At 39.6% G+C, this 20,186-nt stretch overlaps 1 protein-coding gene across 1 annotated transcript in view; it reads right to left on the bottom strand.

Moving 5' to 3' along the window:
• ppp1r9ba (protein phosphatase 1, regulatory subunit 9Ba) overlaps nucleotides 1-11,257 on the bottom strand; it is an 81,315-nt gene extending 70,058 nt beyond the window's left edge. The window contains exons 1-2 of the mRNA XM_022668479.2: nucleotides 11,098-11,257; nucleotides 8,208-9,665 (exon numbers count right to left, since the gene is read on the bottom strand). Coding sequence (XP_022524200.2) covers nucleotides 8,208-9,608 — 1,401 coding nt within the window. The 5' untranslated portion in view covers nucleotides 9,609-9,665; nucleotides 11,098-11,257. The remainder of the gene's footprint in view (nucleotides 1-8,207; nucleotides 9,666-11,097) is intronic.
• Nucleotides 11,258-20,186: the final 8,929 nt, after the last annotated feature.

The raw sequence follows: 20,186 nt of genomic DNA, 5'->3' as shown, positions 1-20,186 counted from the left end.
TAAAGTAATGCCAATTATCTGACCAATTGGCACGAGTGGCCAGTAACTGCAAAATACTGGCTTTACTAATGGTCTGAGCATGGCATACAGTTTTTTAAAGATTGTCCTTAAGATCTACCACCCGGCAGAGTTTACCCACCTGATTCAGGTCATTTCAGGAACATTTGAACATTCTAGACTTATGTTTGACATCTCTAGGGCCCATCCATGATATAGATTATTACATTTAATTGTCTAAAAAATGGCTCTGCACTGCTTTCCCAAAACTGTCTAGAGCAGTTGCACTCCCAATATAGGGTGGCATGGATATTTCAACACATAGGTGGGCCACTGCTTGTCTTGTCGGTTGACAGAAATAAAATGATTGTAAATGGCTGTAAAAGTGATTCTGCTCAAATCAAAGACCAAGTTTAATCTCATAATTCTGCTTATTTTGATGCCACTCCTAATCACCATAGCCAACGTCATCTAACTGCATGTTTGGAAACTTTTTTTTTCTGCGAAACATTTGGATGGAAACAAGGCTATTGCCAGCTGTAATGATGAAGGAAATGGTGGTTGTAGTCTTTCACAGATCAAATTAATGATATGAAAGCAGTTTCTGTTTTATTTGAGCCTGTTTATCCCAGCGGCTCCAGGTTTGACGCTCAACAGCAGTATATGGCCTCCCTGCCTGTTAATACTGATATGATATCTTGCTAGTGCTTTTCATTGACAATTACGATGGTACTGTTGTAAGAACAGGTCGATGTACAGCCTTAAGCAGCTTTTAAGAAATGTAAACCCACCCGCACAAAACACCAAGAAACAAAGCAGCATTTTTTTCTGATTTGAGGGCGCTGTCTGAGGACCAACGTTGTAATAGCTCCTTTACAGTAGAAATGTATACATCTATTTGATGATATGATATCATTTTTTTTTTTATTTTGTTACGTTATTTTTAATTAGGCAGGTTTAGCATCGCTTATAGTGCTTGATATCAGTTTAGTACATCTTTTAACTGATTTCTATGAGTTGTACAGGACTAGGATAGTAATGTTAGCTGCAATAATTTAGCCTTAGTGTTTGTTTGTTTACCTAAAGAATGTAAATTTTAAGTCACTGTGACTTAACATTAGCTAGTTTACCTATCTCACTTCTCTCCACTGCCTGTCTTCCTTTTTTCCACAAACAGAGAAATACTTGGATGGGCATCAGTTTTTTTTATTGTAATTTTGTGCACCACAATTTGGGCTTAATCTGTACATATGTTCTAGGCCACTAAAGTAGTGCGCATTATGTACAAACCACAGTTAAAGACTGAAAGACTGAAATCACATTCCTCTAATGATTAATCCCACCGTTCTGTCCAGCCAAAAGTAGCTTTAAATGCTGTTCCTGTACTCATCCAGTAGCAGTCCCCATTTCCCAAGCCTTGAGCCTAAAACACTGGTCAGAAAAAAATGCCATACTGGTCAGTGACTCCCACAAAAGGACAAGTTCTGCCAACTGGGCTAAGCCGGTCCACCTCCTTCCCTGCGACTGCTGGAGCTCTTCCTGTGTTTGAGAGGATAAGAGGGGCCGCCCAAGGCTGTCTGAAATCAGGAAGCACTTAATAACAAGGTCAGCCACAAAGCTGGGCATGCACACGCATGTAAACCCCACAAGGATGTACGACAAGAGAATAACACAACCCGTAAACACCACGTAAACAGGTATACCGCAAGCAGGATCGACAAAGACATATTGTCTTTTTTCCTACGTCCCTGGCTCAGTCTCAGACACAAATTGCCTCCAGCGGTACAGTAGAGGCTACAGCAGTGTTATCTGCAAGGCTGGGACTCTACTGCTGCTGCTGCTGCTGCTATTGCTGGTAGTTTACAGATGGCAGATAAGAGCAGGCTGGTCAGATGAGCCTGAGACTGAAATGAACAGGCGGGGGTTGGGGAGGGAGGAGAAACAAACAGGGAATTAAATGAATGACTGAGGGCAAAATGAAAGAGAGAACGAATGGATGGCTGAAGTTGGTTGAAGCAGCCTTTCGCTGCTGTTTAGTCTCTACATTTTTGGTTTGAATTAATCAGGACAATATTGAAGCTTGGATGCGGCCCGATTACATACTACAAGGGTTGCAACAATTAGTCGACATAATCGTCAATGTTAATCATAAAAAAAACTGCTGACTGCAAATTTCAGTGTTGATTAATCGTTCATTTGGAACTGCATCGAACTACACAAAGTGCTGGGGACAAAAACACAGTGGAAGAGGATTAAGGAGTGCTCACTCAGTTCTCCCTTAACTTGGTTATCAAGAGTGACAGACACAACAGATTACATATGTTCTCACTAAACATCAGAACGTTTCTACTATACTGTGATTCCGTGACACTCTACCATACTTCATAGTCCATCTGTGTTACTGAAGAGGATAAAATACTGATAAATATGCAAAGGTTTTACTTCAGGTTTATTAGATTTTACTTGACTTACTATCTTTTTCTATGTTTGACAGTGTTGTGTAAACTAAGATTTTTCAAATTGATGTTTCATTTCATGATGTCTCTTAATATTAAACTCCTTAATTACGGCAACTTTAGACTCTTTGGCCTGTTTTTCTGCGCTACAACTTCACCCTCTCCGCTTTTAGACTCTTTGGCCCGTATTTCTCGGCTTTAACTTCACTCTCGCCGCTTTTAGACTCTTTGGCCCGTTTTTTCTGCGCTAAAACTGCGCGCCCTCTCCGCTTTTAGACTCTTTGGCCCGTTTTTTCTGCGCTAAAACTGCGCACCCACTCCGCTTTTAGACTTGTTTGCCCGTTTGTCTGCGCCTCAACTTCACTCTCGCCGCTTTTAGACTCTTTGGCCCGTTTCTGACACCTAGTGTTAAAACCTTGAATCTCACATTATAAAAACCTGCTTAACAGGGGGCCAACTTTCATTCTATTACTAAAATACCTCACGGGCCGCAAATGGCCCGTGGGCCGTAGTTTGGACACCCCTACGATATGATATATTGCAATATTAATATATAGGCATGTATGTAAATACGCACCAGGATTTTGTGACTATTGTAACTCTGTAAAAAGGTTTTGCTCATGTGTCTTAATACTTTGCAAGTAACATCGCAACTGCAACATATCGTGACTGCTAAATAATCATCAGTCTCTGCATGCAGCCCCATGCAGAGTCACTGCAACAGGATTCATGATATATCTTTAGATAATCCATCGTCTAGGCATATATATACACATATAAGTACTGCTTGCCTTGCATGATGCTCCCTGCGTCAGTTAGATTACACTATGTGCGTCAGGACCGAGCATGCCTACTTTCTGCCTCCACAGGGAACTGGCCGCCACCATACTGGGAAACTGGCATAGCACAGCACCAGGCACAAGACCCAGCTGCATTCAATTCAGCGTCGGAATGGCAGCCCTAAAGTATCCATGGAAATAGCCTAGTGTCTAACAGTGCATGAATGGACAAAACCACAGCATTAGCATCCGTGTGATCAGAGACTCCATGGGGATGTGAGCCAAACACAAACTGAACAAACTGTGTTTTAAAGTGGAAAGATTGTGATATTAAAACAAATGCATTACTTACAGACTGTATGAAATAATTTCCTTTAGAGAGAATCCATGAAATCATTATTACTAAACAGAATAAAAAAAGTTGCCAAATAGTGTGAATTATGCCCAACTTGGTCAGTCGACCATTAATATTGACCATTATAATGGAGCCAATTTTAAAGATAGTCAAGAACAAACAAAAAAAACATATTTCAAAGTTCCTGCAATGAGAGTACCATATAAACTGATTAACCATAGCATCATGACCACCTCCTTGTTCCTACATCCATTATCCATTTTTTCATCTTAACTGAGTATAGAGAACTGCTTTGTAGTTTTAAAAGCAGTGATTAAAAACACCAGCAGCACTGCTGAGTGCTGTGTGAAGGCACAACTGCAGTGGTAGAAACACAATACTGAACAGACCAATCACAATCACTGCAGTCTACACAGTTCTGTTTCTATAAAGAAGCATAAAAAAGCATAAACTGGCTTTAGGCCTACAGTTGTACAGTTTTAGGGGATTAAATGTACCTTGAAACTGGATGAAGTTTACTTACAGACTTAGGCACAACACACAGCATCTGCATGCTGTAATATCATGTTTTGAAATGCAGCCAAACAGCCTTGTGTAATTGCTCTGTGAACTGCAGCAGCCACTCTAGCTTTTAGTGGAGGAAGCAGAAGCTGAGGCAAGGGATAGAGAGTACATTAGCTAGCTGGCGTAAAACTGCGGAGCTGCGGAGGAAGATGCTCGTGCAGCTTGTGCAGCCAAGGCTAGGTTTCTGTTTGCAGGTTAAGGATAAACAGATGTGCATTCTGTCCAGAATTATTGCAATAAACAATATTATTGTATTTTATTATTATTGTATTCTATTTTATGCCACTATGCCAATATCAGGGTGAGCAAAAATGATTGCAGTCCATAAACTGCATGATAAGTCAATAACAAAATTATCGCTACAAGCCCACAATCTAAGCAAGAGCCTTCAAACAGAAGATGAAATGATTTATTGCATGCTGAGGCATCTCACACTCATTTCCATTCTGACACATCTCGCTCTTGGCTAATTTCGCACCCGTCCAAGAAGAGCTTCTGGTGGGTGTTGGGATGAATCAAGGCATTAACGTCATTCAACATAAATAATTTCGTCCATCAAGTGGCACAGGCTTAAGCTGTGCTGCCTACAATAATAATGGTGCATCATTATCCACTACACGGAGCAATACAACCTCTATATTGCAGCCATACTGCAATTTGTGTGACGTACTAGGTTGCAACACCATCTACTCCCTGGAAGACTGGGGTTCAATTCTGTCTTTGGGTACACACTATGCTATACCAATAAGTGTCCTTGGGAGAGACTCTTAATGTTACAGAATGCTCTTTTACCTGTGAAATATGATACAAATGTAAATGACTCTGGATAAGAGCATCAGCCAGAGTGTCATACACGTAACGTCTATACTTTAATGCCCATATTGGGCAGCCCTACTATAAAAAGAGAGATCTACTGAGAACATTTGATTCATATCATATCCACCTCACGAATACTGAGGTCACAAACTGCTGCAGTTCTTCGTTCAACTGCTAGATGGATATAAAGAATTTAGATCCCCATTAATGCCAGCATCTGTATTTTTAGTGTCTGGTTTACACTCAAAATTGAGCAGAATCTAACATGCCTCATGGGAAAGCAGAGTAAGGCCTTTAATATCACTAACTGGATACCCCTACAGACCTAGTATTCCACTAAATCAAACTGCTAAAAACACTCTGAGCTCTGATTTATTGTCAATGCTCTCTATAAAAAAACACCAAATCCAAGAAGCAAAATCAGACTTTACTAAATGCAACAAAAAATCCTTTTAACAATGCACTCTACCTAGAAAGTCATTAGGACATGATTAGGACACTTGGACTCTACTGAATTACTGTGTAATAACTACACCATATTTTTCAGAATTCATATTTCGTAACATGTGTGTTACATACAAAACAATACTTCTCGTTCTCCTTCCACATGAGCTCTTTCCAAGCAGCACTGGCTATTTTTTTCCTTTAGCTGTGAAAGTGGTGACTAGCTTTGCCAATGACCTGCTAATGGTGAACCCTGCCCTGGTAGAGCTTTCAAGTTTCTGCCACAGTGGACCACAAGTGTTTCCTGCATCATGAGTTCGCCAATGCCAAAAACCACTAAGCTACTCGAAGGAATCTTTGGCCGGAGAAAGCTCTGATGCACAAGGTATAGACACTTAATAGACACAGAAGTAACAAAAATATGATCACTTATCATCAACATTAGGCTGGGCCTGATATGAAAGTTTTAGTGTGTAAATCACAAAATTCAGAATTGACCCTAAAATTATATCACAACATTTCAGGGTATTTTTGCAATAACAACTTTCCTGGCAATACTAATCAAATTGAATCAAACATTACATTTACGTTTATTAATTTCCATTTATTAATTAATATACTACTGCAACAAAAATAGAATAAATACTTTTATTTACTATAAATATATATAAAACAGTCTTATATATAATAATGTAATAATATTACATTGTAATATGATATAACATTGTAAAAACACACACATGTGCTATTTATAGGCATGTTTGAATAAAATGAACACTGTTGTTTTATTCTATAAAGTAAGGCTGAAATAAAAAAAAAGATGCATGGCGTTCAAACCTCAAATAATGCAAATAAAACAAGTTCAGAAATCAGTATTTGGTGGAATAACCCTGGTTTTAATCACAGTTTTCTTGGATCTTGGCATGTTCTCCTCCACCAGTCTTACACACTGCTTTTGGATAACTTAATGCCACTCCTGGTGCAAACATTCAAGCAGTTCAGCATGGTTTGATTGTTTGTGAGCATCCATCTTTCTCTTGATTTTATTGCAGAGGTTTCAATTTGGTAAAACCAAAAAAAAAATCATAATTTGGGTGGTCTCTTTTTTTTTCCAGACCTGTAGTTTTCTGCTCATGTTGCATAATTCAAATCCTAACAGTTATGGCAGTGGCTATAACTCGTGGCATGACGGTATGAAACTACTGCAGGCTTGTCGCTGAATATCTCATTCATAAAATACAATTTTACCCACTGGGCTTCACATTTATACACCTATACATCTACATAAACATTTTTTTGCTGAGAATGTGATGGTTTAGCTCTAAATCTTTACTCTTTACTTTTTTTAGAGATATAGATATGATTAAGATAGACAGATATGACTGAGGTACAGCAGGGTTCGTTGCTTTCACATCCTGTCTTGCTGAATCTGTGGCAATAGACTGGTACAGAAAACAGCGGTGTCACAAGAGCTTTCTTAGGGGTACGAATGCTAACGTGACAGTCATTGCAAAAGGCACAGGGTGCGACCATGTGACTCTCATACAAAGTAGCCTGGCAAACATCTGATCATCTGCAGCATGCTAACAGGAAGAGACTCCAAGCTTCAGAAAAGACACACTGAGACCTGTAGAACTGAGCTGTATAACACGCATAAAGGTCTCAGCATGCCGGGAGGAGGCCGTGCATGCTGTCAGCCTGGCTGCCATAGTGAATCTGTGGCTGGAGCTGTTCCCTACTTGTGACATACGGCTGGTCCTCTATATACAGATTAAGATACTAATTAAGTCTAGTATGCATTACAGTCACGGGCACTTTTCCATGAACAATCCATGTCCAGTCCAAAACTGTCAGCACTAAATGGCACCATAGTATTCATAACAAGAGAGACATACCATTAAAATACAAGCATAATATTATATACCACTGATTTATATCATGATATATTCACAAAAGTTCTTAATTTCTGTTTGGCTTGACTGCAGTAAAACTGATGGTAATGCCCTATTTGTCTATTCATACTAGTACTTGGTCTGATTACTTTTATCTTGAAATATGAACCTTTGTTTAATATAGCTAGACACAGATACAGCAGACAGCAGACAGGCAAAGCTGGAGCGTGTTGTCTGCAAAATTTATCAATGTTTCTGAGCTGGATTACTCACTCTTAGTTGATGACAGGTCAATGGGACTGCAGTGGTTGGATAAGGTAAGTCTTGCTATTTGTTAGGGAATGTGTAGTATGTCTGCACCTTACTCTGGTCCTCAGTTATAAAGCTAGAATTGCAGGTTAGTCATCCTAACCAGCCAGTCTCGGCAAGCGTGTTAGCCACTATGTTAATTGTTTTTTTTTTTTTCAGAGCTGGATTACTCGCTGGTAGTTGATGATAGTTCAATGTGTGTATTGTCTACATGTTATTCTAGCCCTAAGTTAAGAAGCTCAAAAGAGCAGTATGCATCTGCCAGCACAGCGCAGGCCTCAGGCAGGTTCTGAGACACACTGATATATATATATATGTTATCATGATATTAAATTATTGTCCAGCACTATGTAGAGCTAACTAGTAAGCCATGACTGTGATGTAGCACACACAGGCATTTGTTGAGTGGACTGTGTTAATTAGCTTTCATCATGATGAGCAAAATTCCAGAAGCCACAATTACATTATTACACAATTCAATTATTATACAATTACTGCTGTGCACTATCAAACAAAGCGCTTCATTAAATGATGCTTGGTTAACTCGTACTGCTTGTTCCTGTCTCAGCTGTGTGTGTCGATTTCAAGCACTCACCTTTATGGGCCCGGTGCTGAAGCAGATCTTCCGGCTAGCTGGAGGTTCATCCTCGACCGGCAGGCCTGAAATTTCTGTGCAGCTGGATTCAGGTTCGTAAGCTTCATCGTCGTCAGCCTCCTCGTCCTCATCCAGCTGACTCCCACCAGAGTCTTCACCTATGCCACTGTAAGCACTGATGTCCACCATGTCTGCTTCGGAGTAATCCTCCCTATGACACTCTTCTTCGGCCGCCTCATCTTCTCGAAGGTGAGAATCTCCCGAATCCGGTCTGTCCTCATCTAGCTTGTCTTCTGTGTGGCCGCCATCAGCCTCTCCGTTCTCCAGGGAAGTGTGGACATGGACTTCTGCTTGAATTAGTCTACTGCCAGCATCCTGCATGCCAGTACTGCCACCATCATTAGATTCTTTCACTGCACTGGCGTCTGCAGAGTCCTGGATTTCACCTGACTGGACATTCTCAGACTCTGCTGATCCAGCTACCAAAGATTTGTTGCTGCTTGACGTGTCTCTTTGGGAGCTGGTCCTCCTGGGGCTTTCAGGGACACCCTCCTGTTCTTTAGACAGAATTCCTTTCTCTTGACCTTCTTCTGTTTGAGGAAGCGTTCGCACCTTTTTGGCAATGATCTTGGAGTTGACACCCGCTGCTTTCACTGGAGTGGGGCTGACGCCACGAGAAGGCAGCGGGGAGGTCGAGGACGGCCGATGGAGGTTGTTGCGCAACTCAGCTTTCTCAAACACGGCACTCAGCTGGCTGACAGTGGGTGACACTGCATCAGCAGGGCCAGGGTCCCCGTCTATTCTGTCTAGGGCCTCTGTGCTGCCGTTGAACCGCACAACTACATCCAGTCTGCTGTCCTGGAAGCCTGACGCACGCTCTTTTTTCAGCAGAATTCGATTGGTGGCAGCCTGTTTCTCTTGTAAGTGGCGCTGTTCAAAGATCTTTCGCGTCTCTTGCAGCTTGGAGGAGCCTGCGGAAGATCCACGGCTGCCGCTTCCATCACCCTTACTGTCAAACCGACTGACCCGCTCGGAGACGGTGCCACCGAGCTTGAGCAGGGCACTGTGGTCCACATTCTCATTCAGGCTGCTGGCTCTGGGCAAGGACAGCCGCACGGCCTGGTCTTTCATCTTCGATGGGTCCTCTTCATCCCCAGGGGAGCCCATCTGCATGAACATGTTCTTGATGCGATGGACGTTGGTGCCGTACCTGCGGCCCCGGCCAGTGGCCCGCACCTTCCCTTCCTTTTCATCCCCATTGGCAGCGGCAGGGTCTTTGACTGGTTTAAGGGCCTGAATTCCAGCCTCATAGGCATTCCTGTGCGGGGAGGCGCTCCGCGCTCCGAGTGGGTTGCCACTGGTGCTGCCGCTGGCCGCAGACGGGGGTTCAGTCTTCATCATGATTGATCAAACGGTGGTGAAGAGGAGCTGAAACGACATAGCCCCCTGCCTCTCCTTCTGCGTCAGTGGTAGAAACAGCAAACAGGAAGCCCAAGGTAACCAGAGGCCACCATAAACCACAGCATCATGAAACAAGAGCGAAAGCATCACGTTAGTACAGAGACATCTTTCACAAACAAGTACAATAAACACACGATTCCTTTATATAATGGCTGGCAGGTGAAGTGAGGCCAAGTGACTGTTGAATGAAATATTAATAAGATAGCTATCCACACCTTTAACAAAAGCACAGGTTTTTGATGTGCCTTTAAAAACAGCATTGTTTATTTATAGCCCTGATATACCATACAGGCCTGCCTGATATACAGGCCTATGCTTTATGTACTTGGGGGCTGCACTCCAAGTATGTAACATTGTGATGTCATATTCCAATACATAATCTGTGTGCGAGTTAATTCCAAAAAAGAACAAGTATGTGTTCGTGTGAAAATGGTTTGGTTTTTAGAGGTATGACACACTTAAAATTACATTCTTTTTAAGATTTTTATCATAGTGTATTTTGTCATATTGCCCAGCCCTATTACGAATAATTAGATTTCTTTTTATTTTTATGTCAGTTAAAAACTATAGAATACAAGATAAAAAAAATAATACTACTTATAATAACACAGTTATATATAAATATTTGTTATCTTTTTTTCTTTAATTTTCTACATTTCTATTTAAGATCAACAGTCCTTTACAATGTGATTTATATTTTTTAATACGTATGTTGTGAGGTTGTTTATTTTAGTAGACGTGTTTGCCACACTTCTGTTTGATTTAAACATCTCTTAATAATGATAAAAAAAATAAAATCCCAAGCTGTTTGCCCATCACATCAGCATCTCCACTAAAAGGTGCAGACTCTTCTAGCTACAGCACTTCATGTACCAAAAAATGGCAGCTTCGGCATGAATATATATAGAATTACATATATAAACACTGTGTAATAAACACATTAAATCCTGCGCTCTCTCTCTGCAGGCTGCACGCTGTGCTGGGCTTTGTTATGGAGGAAGGCTGCGACTGATGCCGCTGTATTTGTGTAGGGAGGCTAAGCTTTAGCCTGCTGCTGAGAAACAGCTCTGCTGCCGCTCCGTTATTCTTCTTTTGTGTCCAAAAGCAGTGAGCTGGAGAACAGAACCGGCTACAGCTTTATCTAAACCCCCCGGACCCGCTCAAGTCCGCGCGGGGTCTGCGGGTCGGTATAGCGGGCTGTCGGCTCGACAGTAGGACCCTGCGGAAGAGCGAGGCCCTGCTGGCCGCTGCTGCTCTGCTGCTCGGCTAACCCGCGCCGCTTCCTGCATCTCATCCTCTCCCGCTATCCGCTCTCTCTCTCTCCGTTTAAAACACAAACACACACAATAACACAACACGCGCTCTCTCAGCTCTCACACACGCGGCCTGCCCGAGCCTCGCGGCGGCGGCGGCGGCGGCGGGGAGTTACCTCGGCTCCTGTGCTCATCGAAAGCTGCGGCCGTTAATCGCAGCTCGCTCCGTCCGCTGGAGAGCCCATTGTGTCCACGAGCCACTTCTCTTTTTTTCAGCACGAGCGCGCAGGAGTGACGCGCCCGCCCCGCTACAGGCTCGCGCTCAGCACTGCGACCAGCACTGCCCTGCCTCTCTACAACACAGCCGCACGCGCACACGCTCACACACACACACACACACCATTCATATAACAGCGTCGAGAAAAAAAAATATATATTAGACATGTAATCAGACAGAGATAGATAGATAGATAGATACGTAAATAGGTAGTTGACAGACAGATAGATAGAAAGAAGTAAATAAAAAGACACACAGGTACTTAAATAGGTAGTTAAAGATAGATAGATAGATAGATAGATAGATAGATAGATAGATAGATAGATAGATAGATAGATAGATAGATAGATAGATAGATAGATAGATAGATAGATAGATAGATAGATAGGCACTTAAATAGGTAGTTAAATAGACAGACAGATAGATAAAAAGACAGACAGGCAGGCAGGTAAATAGGGACTCAAATAGACAGACAGACAGACAGACAGACAGACAGACAGACAGACAGACAGATAGATAGATAGATAGATAGATAGATAGATAGATAGATAGATAGATAGGTAGTTGACAGACAGATAGAAAGAAGTATATAAAAAGACACAGGTACTTAAATAGACAGACAGACAGACAGACAGACAGACAGACAGACAGACAGACAGATAGATAGATAGATAGATAGATAGATAGATAGATAGATAGATAGGCACCTGAATAGGTAGTTTATTAGACAGACAGATAGATAAAAAGACAGGCAGGTAAATAGGGACTCAAATAGACAAACAGGCAGGCAGACAGACATAAAATAAATAAATATTTTAGACATGTAACAGACAGGTGGATAGATAGATAGATAGATAGATAGATAGATAGATAGATAGATAGATAGATAGATAGATAGATAGATAGATAGATAGATAGATCAGCTCACTTTGAGTGTTTGAGCGCCCCCATGTGGTAGACTAAAGACTCACAGTTAACCTGAATGTGTTCTCTGTAGCCTCGTTTTCCAAAAACTCCTAGAAACAGCTGGAGTCGAGACTGGGCCTACAGACACTCACACACACTCAGCTGCAGGAATCTACTCTACTGGATTTATTTAGTACACTGTATGCCTTAAAAATAACTCAGATAAGCACAGGGTTAGATCATTATGTAGGCCACAGAATTAAAGGCCACGGAGAAACTATAGTACACACATCCCAAAGAGTGATGACTCGGTTCGAATTAAACTGCAAATTAATTATTTAATTTTAAATGCACATTATTCTTAATAGGTAGGAAACTTATATACTCTTTCTTTCTTCATTTGACTTGGGACAACAATGTTTATTTTGGCAGCAGACCCCATAGTATCTTCCTTGCAGGACTGAATTCCTTTTAAATCTACAACACAATCATTGATGTAGATTTTTTTTTAAGCTTAATATGACATTCAGGCGACAATGGGATTAATAAACTGAACGTATTAAGCCCTTAGATCGCCGGGAACAATGCGACCGTACTGAGGCACACTGACCCATTTTGCTGAGCTCTGCAGCTGCTCCGCTGAGTGAAATGTGAATCTGGCGGTACCCAGCGGCGGATCAGTGGAACTGCAGCCCCCTGTAGGAGAAGGCCTGCAGGGTCATTCAGCACTACAGGGCTGGACCCCTGGGAGGAGATTGTTCACAGCCTTTCATTTTCTTTCATGGTGAAATCAACCCTGACCACTTTAGGCTTTATCTGCTGCTGGACTACGGCAGCTTTTTCAACTCATTTTATTCCAGTTGGTTATGCTGCCTCAGAAGAATTATAAGAGGTTAAGGGGATTTTTAATGTTCTACATCACAGACATAAAAATTACTGAGTGAATCCTGTGGTGATCCTGCGTTAATTTATAAGTAAAATATCATATTTTAAAGCATAAAGCACTGAATATTGAAGCATTAAATTACATAAGAATTAGTTATTCACCAACGCAATGTATTTGTTTGCATGTAGGTCAACAGAAATGTTACACTGTTTTGTAGTTGCTTGTTGGTTGTCACCAAAATTCTATGTCAGGAGAATGTCTAATAATGGTGTTAACATTTAGATGGTTGCAAATTGTGATATTAAGTGAAGAAATCCAACATCTTCCAAATATCAAATAAATAAATAAATAAATATAATTTGTAGGTATGAGGTATGGAGACCAAAATCCAACAACTACTAAAAGGCATGATCCTAGACAATGTTGTGTTCTAATTCTTTCAGCCAATAACAAAAAGCTGAAGCTGCAGCCTAGTGGTTGCATTGGAGATGGGAGTGAATTGCATTAAAGAGCACTTAAAATCTGCAAGATTTGTTTTTTAATAACTGGTTAAGCAGCATTACTACAGATACACTGTGTTACTTGTTAACAGGAATATGCCAGAGACTCCCCACACACATATCCTGCAGCTCAGTGTACCATTATTTAGCATTCACAGGACATGGAAAAGTCATAGAAATGTCTTTGCAAACCATATCTACCAATATTTCTTTAAGAAGAAATGAAAATTATTTGCTTAAAACATATTTACACACTTTTTTAAAGATTGTGACATTCACCAATGTTTTCTTATTTTCAATTAAAAAGATCAATAGGGTCCATCTTTTTGAGAACAGAGCTGTGGATAATTCATAACCACATCAAAAATCTGACATGCACATTTTGTCGATTGTTCTTGGGTAGAACAATAGGGCATTTTCCTACAATATTTCAAAGACAATCACTGATATTAGGCCTGTTTATGATAACTATTCTTATTTTGATGATATATATAGTCCAAAAACTGATTGACCCTTTTTCGTTCCACTGATATGATAAAATTATGTCATTTTTCCTTTTTGAAGAGAATGTACGTTTAATTATTACGACTAGTTTAATATACATTGACATTTTTAAGCTTGTTTAGATCGATAGACTTTAATAATAGGCAATGGCGAGGTCAGCAAAAATGATTAAGGGCATTTCCATAGCCTACACTGTACAATAAAGAAAGTGTTAATTATTGTGAGAGGTCAAACTGATATTAATGCATAATCTAAAGATGAACTTATGTTTAAAAGCTGAACAGCGGTAAATGTTGCAATGGCTGTATATTCCTGGAAGGTGTACATAGAGGCAGGTGGCTGCTTGCTTCCTCTGAGATGCACAAACAGCTGAGCACTGCATGATCCTCCTGCACAGATGCAGAGTTGTCATGGCAACACTGCCGCCATGATGACCCAGATTCTCTGCATCTGCTGTTCCTATATGTGATGACCTGCACTGATACACAGGTTCACTTCAGACCTGCTGCCATAACAGAAACCTATACTAAAGTTTTCGCTGCATAATTGGTAAAAAGTGTGACCAAACAATGTTAAAGCTCTTTATATTCAGTTCTATTCATTTTTCCATAATGTTATATGCAAGCATTGTGCTTCTATTGTGTGTTTGTCTCTCTTGTTCTGGCTCTCTCTCAACAGTTATACCTGCTGCCTTCAAATCCACCTCAGAAATTTGCTCTTACAATTTAAGACCAGAGAATCTGTAGGAATAAGAATGAGTTCTGGGTTTGCCAGACACAAAAGAGCGCTCCTAAGTGATCCCCAAAATGAATGGGTTTGTATGGAGCAATTAAACAAGAGTTTAAAAAATCTGGGGTAATTTTTATACTAAAATTTGTACCCATTTCCTCAGAACAATAGCAAAGCATAAGATCTCCAGTTATTTACCTTTAAATCATGCTTTACGTGTAAAACCAATATTAGCTCACCAATCAGTCAGTTTATAGTAGCATTAAAGCTAGCTTCTTTACTGCCTAAAACATGTTTATCATACAAAAAAATGGAGATACACAGATATAGTTGTTTTGCCTTTTTTAACAAATAAAGGGATTTTTTATTTTACTTAAAGGAATATCCCAGGCAAATAGTTTAATTACTATTATTTAATTAGCAGCAGATCAGCTGTTTAGTGAGGTTCTATTTGTGTTTATCGGCATACTGAAGGTATACTGTGTTTCAGGCTGTTCTGCACTTAGCATTAATTTACCTTATTTTTGTTCGCATTTCTCAAAATGGTGCACTAATTAGGGCAGATTTTTGGCCCAATCCCATTTCTCTTTTGTACCCACTTCTTGTTTTCGAGCGTAACCCTTTCGCTTTGAACAGAGTTACAATTAGCTGCTGGTTCACTAGTTAACTTTGTATGTATTTGTATGTCTCCAAAAAGGGGGCAGGTGGTGCAGCAATAAATCATTATTTGACTCTGTGATGAGAAGCTGAAATTAGCTTTTATTTTGTTTTATTTTCCTGGTTCTCCCTTAAATACTGCAGTCTCTTGCTATTTGTTGCACCATTTAAGGTGTGGGAAATGGGATTAGATATTCGTCTTCTCCTGGTAGCTAATGCTAACACTAATGTTACATTTATGCAATGTTTTGGAGCAGCCAGCCTAGTGCTCAGACACCTGCTGTTCTAAGTAAAATTGTCTAGCCATCTGAACCTCTAAAAACTCCCTCATATAGCTAGAGTTATTACACCAGGTCTGAAACCTGCTTTTAAAATAATAGATAAAAAAATAAAATAGTGGACAAATACCTGCAGAGCTTCGAGAACAAGCAATAGTTCCAAAAGACAAGGTATTGGTTCAGGCCCGTCCGTAAAAACAAATAAAAGTAAAGTATGCAGTGCTAAACACAAGTTTCATTGTTTCCGCAGCTTACCTTTACTGTTAGGGCATTCGTCGGACTGGTTCTTCAGTTGAAATAGAAAAAAGCCTGTGTGTTTTAAAGACAAGTTTCATAAGAGTTCACAGGTGTAAACACTTGTGCTGTAAATAAAATGATATCTGTAATATCTAGGTAACGTTGAGGCTAGATCCAAACTGGATCCAAACCATCACTGACAAACAGGGATTTTTTTATTTCATTTAGAAAAAATCAAAGGACCAGAGTCTGGAGGAAGAGTGGAGAGAAACACAGTTCAAGCTGCTTGAGGTCTAGTGTAAAGTTTCAACAATCAGTGATGGTTTGGAGAGACATGTCATCTGCTGGTGTTGATCCACTGTGTTCTATCAAGTCCAAAGTCAGTGCAGTGTTTTCCCAGAAAATCTTACAGCACTTCATGCTTCCCTCTGCTGACAACTTTTATGGAGATGCAGATTTCATTTTCCAGCAGGACTTGACACACTGTCAAAAATACCAACTGGTAATATCCAAATTTTCCAAGAGACTGATTTTTGGGTTTTCACAGGGTTAAACTTTGACCTCGCGTCAAGCGCTACGGCATAAAACGCGTGACATGTCACTCATGCGACCAGGGAAAACTGTAGTCCAACCTACAATAAACACGACGAACGACTAATGTTAACGATAAGTGAATCCTCTCAGCTGTACAACACTTCCCTACACGCATATAGAGATAACAGGAGGGAGAACAGAACCAGAGCTTTATTATCTGACGATACAGGACTACAGATGCAGAACTCTAAACCACAAAACACTGGTCGCAGAGGTGATAGCGATAGCTGCCAGTGAGCAAGAGGGTTGCTGTTAAACAATGTACTGTGGTGGTTTTGCTCTTATGTTAGTACAACTTTGGCTGGGTATTATTGTTTTAATGCTGTTTTACTCTCTGTGATAGTTATGTGCTTTGTTTTGGGTATTGTAATTAGTTTGTGCCATCTGGCGTTTCAAACAGGTAAGAACAGTGCACCTTTATGTACTGCATCGTGTAGAACTCTGCTCTAGAACTGTTTAGTTTCTCTAGGTATTTGGATGTATTTTTTTTATTATTGGCCAGGGATAAATAGAGCAATTCGGCTTGTTTATTTTGAAGCTTGCTGTATTATGTAGAGAAGTGAGACTATTTTTTACTAATCTTCATTGGTGCTGTCCAGTTTGACTCTCCCATTGTGGTACAAAAACACAGCAGTTTTCACGTTTGTGTACTTTTAATGACTCAGAGTTAAATAAAGTTTTTATATTTCCTTGTGTGATTTACCTGATTTCATTTTTACATGATTTAAACGCCATGTGTGGTCCAACAATCCTTAAACAAAAGGTGGGGTTGTAACAGTAGTTAAATAATTTGGGTTTCTAGCAATCCAGCTCCTTAATGAGAGTTTAAATCAATCTGAAGTAGTATTTAAGACCTGATTACCAGCCCTTTAAATTTTTTTAATTTTTAATTTTAATTTTAATTTTTTTTGTACTTTTGCCGTTAACAGCCCCTTAAAGATAAGTTTTCCATACCAAGGTAAATCATAAACACGGCATAAAATGGCAAGAAAATAAAGAGATGCACTTAATAAAAGGAGCGATTAAAAATAAAAAGAAGCGCACAAACAAAAAAAAGGCAGGAATAAAAAAAACACACTTTTATAAAAAGATGAGCAATAATATAAAAACGGACAAAGTTTAAAAAAAAAAAAAGTTGCGCAATAAACCCTTAACACTATTCTTTTTAGAATTTTTTAAGGGATCCAATACCTCACCTTTTTATTTAGATGAATGCACTGTATAGCCTAAAGTATTAATCAAGCCAGAGCGTTACAAGTATGTCTGGTTTGCTAAATAATTTTGAAACTCTGGCTCTCTAACAGCTGTGTTCAGTGAATGGTTATTTTTGTTGGGTCATTACATTGGTTGCTGTGGCCTTTTATTGCAGGTTAATTAATTTACCCCCTTGGTTAAGTTGAATCATCTGAGTGTTTTTATGCAACACAAATTATTCCATTAGGTAATAAAAAAATCTTCCCCTAAGGTTTATACTTGAGGAAAAATCTTATTCTCTCCAATCTGGTAATTGAAAGTAATATGGTAAATCTGAAAGATGCAATTTTACGTTACAGGAATCAATTGGTTTAAGGTTTATCAATGGAGCTCTCTGATGGAACTGGTCTGATCCGACAGTCTCCAGCCAAATGTTTTTCAATGAGAGATCCATTCAAAATTCTGTGTAATCCAAGAGTAGGCTTCACCCCTGTTTGGGGAAACTGCCCTGTTGTACTTGGACATAATTGCATGACTCTTAACCACTAGATGGCGATATTTGCCTGCAATATAACAGTTAACCTGAAGTCTAAGAAGGTTTGATATATAGAATTAACACTAATTATAATTTTCTAAATGGAGACCATGACACATATACATAGACTGATTGAAACGTCAGTTGATTATGTTGTGCTGGGCCCCCTTACACGGTCCTAAAAGAAAAGTGCAATTAAAGTCATGAATCTATTTATGCTTAAAGCCCCAACCAAAAACCCTTTGGCACAGGTTTTTTTTATTAAACACACACATACTTGTTGGTCTCCTTATTTAACCCTGCCTAAGGTTCTCAGATGTATCTATCCTTTCACATGAATCCCTTGATTCTCATTTAAAACCTGTAGGTGGCACTGTTTCCACAACCACTGGACGAGGAATGCAGTACTGCCTATTGCCAATTGTGGACATATTGTTTTGCCCACACTGTTGTCACAATGTTCTAAAATAAAAAAACGTTTTCTGTTGGGAGAAAATGGATAATAGAACATGATAGAAATCTCTTTTAAGGTCTTATTGGCATGAGGTTACCTAAATGTTACCTAATGTGTTTGTTTCAATGTTGCTCTTTTGGCAATGTTCAAGCAAAGTTGTTAGAAAGCATACAAAGCTGTGACAACTTTTCTGTTTTTAGTCAGAAGATGTGACAGAAAGCCATGAACCAAGGGCGTAGGAGCGGGCTTGATATGGGGGGGGGGGACACATTTGCCAATATGAACCCAAGCCCACCCAATAGTTTCCTAGAACAACATTTGTGGAAATTACTTTTAATTAAAAGTAAATTATTATTATAAGGTGATTTTACAACCTAAACATGTTACTCCACATTACAGCTACTGTTGTTAGAAAAATTATGCAAGCAATGTCTGAGTTATCACCTAATATTTAAAATAATATAACAGATTATTATTGTTCTTATTATTATTATTATTATTATTATTATTATTATTATTATTATTATTATTATGTATCGGCATGTCAATTCTGTTGTATATTTACATTTTCTCCTGCACTTTTATTTTTTTCTACTGAGAGCTCTTCTTAAGATGGTGTCCTTTTATGTAAAAGAATGTAACTTTACGTTTCATAGAGACTTTTATAAACGTCAGGCTATGTGGTCTTACTGTGAACTACAAATGAACAGAAGTCACGTTACAGCAGTGTTTCTCAACCCAGTTCTTATATATTCTACTGCATATTAAAACTGTTCTGCATATTCTAGAGCTTCCTCTGGTGGATATACATGATTAATTTAGGCTCCATAGGGGACTAAAGGATTTTAACAGGTAAACTCAGTAAATGACTGTTTATTAGCTGATCAGGTGGAAAACACTAGTTTAGGGCAGTGATCGGGGTTAAGTAACTGCTTTAAACTACCAACTTAAAGTACTGTACGAAATTCTGGCGATCATCTACATCCAGCTTCTAGATAACTAGTTAGTTAAATCAATTTTCGTTCATTATAGCTCACAGTAAGTCATGTAATCCTAAATGAATAAACAGTTTGAAAATTAAAGTGATTAGCTGATCAGGTATACAGGGAAACATTACATATATATTTTATTTTTTTCCTTTAACCCTGACTCCCAATCTAGCTAATTCCAAAGATAAGCTAACTCACTAACACAGCTGCAGTTTATTAATCACAGTGGGTTTAAACTGTGTGCTGATTCAGAGACGTGTATTTTTAACCAGCTATCAGAAACATATCATCACAGTTGAAGTGGTTAGCCTATCATTACCTTTCTTTTAGAAAAATCTCCGTATATCCATATCTGTTTTAAAATCAGCTGAAGCGGCTGCGTCCTGATCCCGCTGCTAAATCTCACAGCGAGGGGGCGGGGCTTCCCCAACAGCAAACTGCCTCTGCTCCGCGCGCAAGATGATTGGCTGTTTCTACTGAGAGGCGTGACTTAATACCTGAACCGGCTCCGTGATTGGTCCGGTC

Source organism: Astyanax mexicanus, chromosome 19 (assembly GCF_023375975.1).
Source record: "Astyanax mexicanus isolate ESR-SI-001 chromosome 19, AstMex3_surface, whole genome shotgun sequence".
Taxonomy (NCBI): Eukaryota; Metazoa; Chordata; class Actinopteri; order Characiformes; family Acestrorhamphidae; genus Astyanax; species Astyanax mexicanus.
The sequence above is the reverse complement of the archived record's forward strand: the minus strand, read 5'-3'. Positions and strand labels throughout refer to the sequence as shown.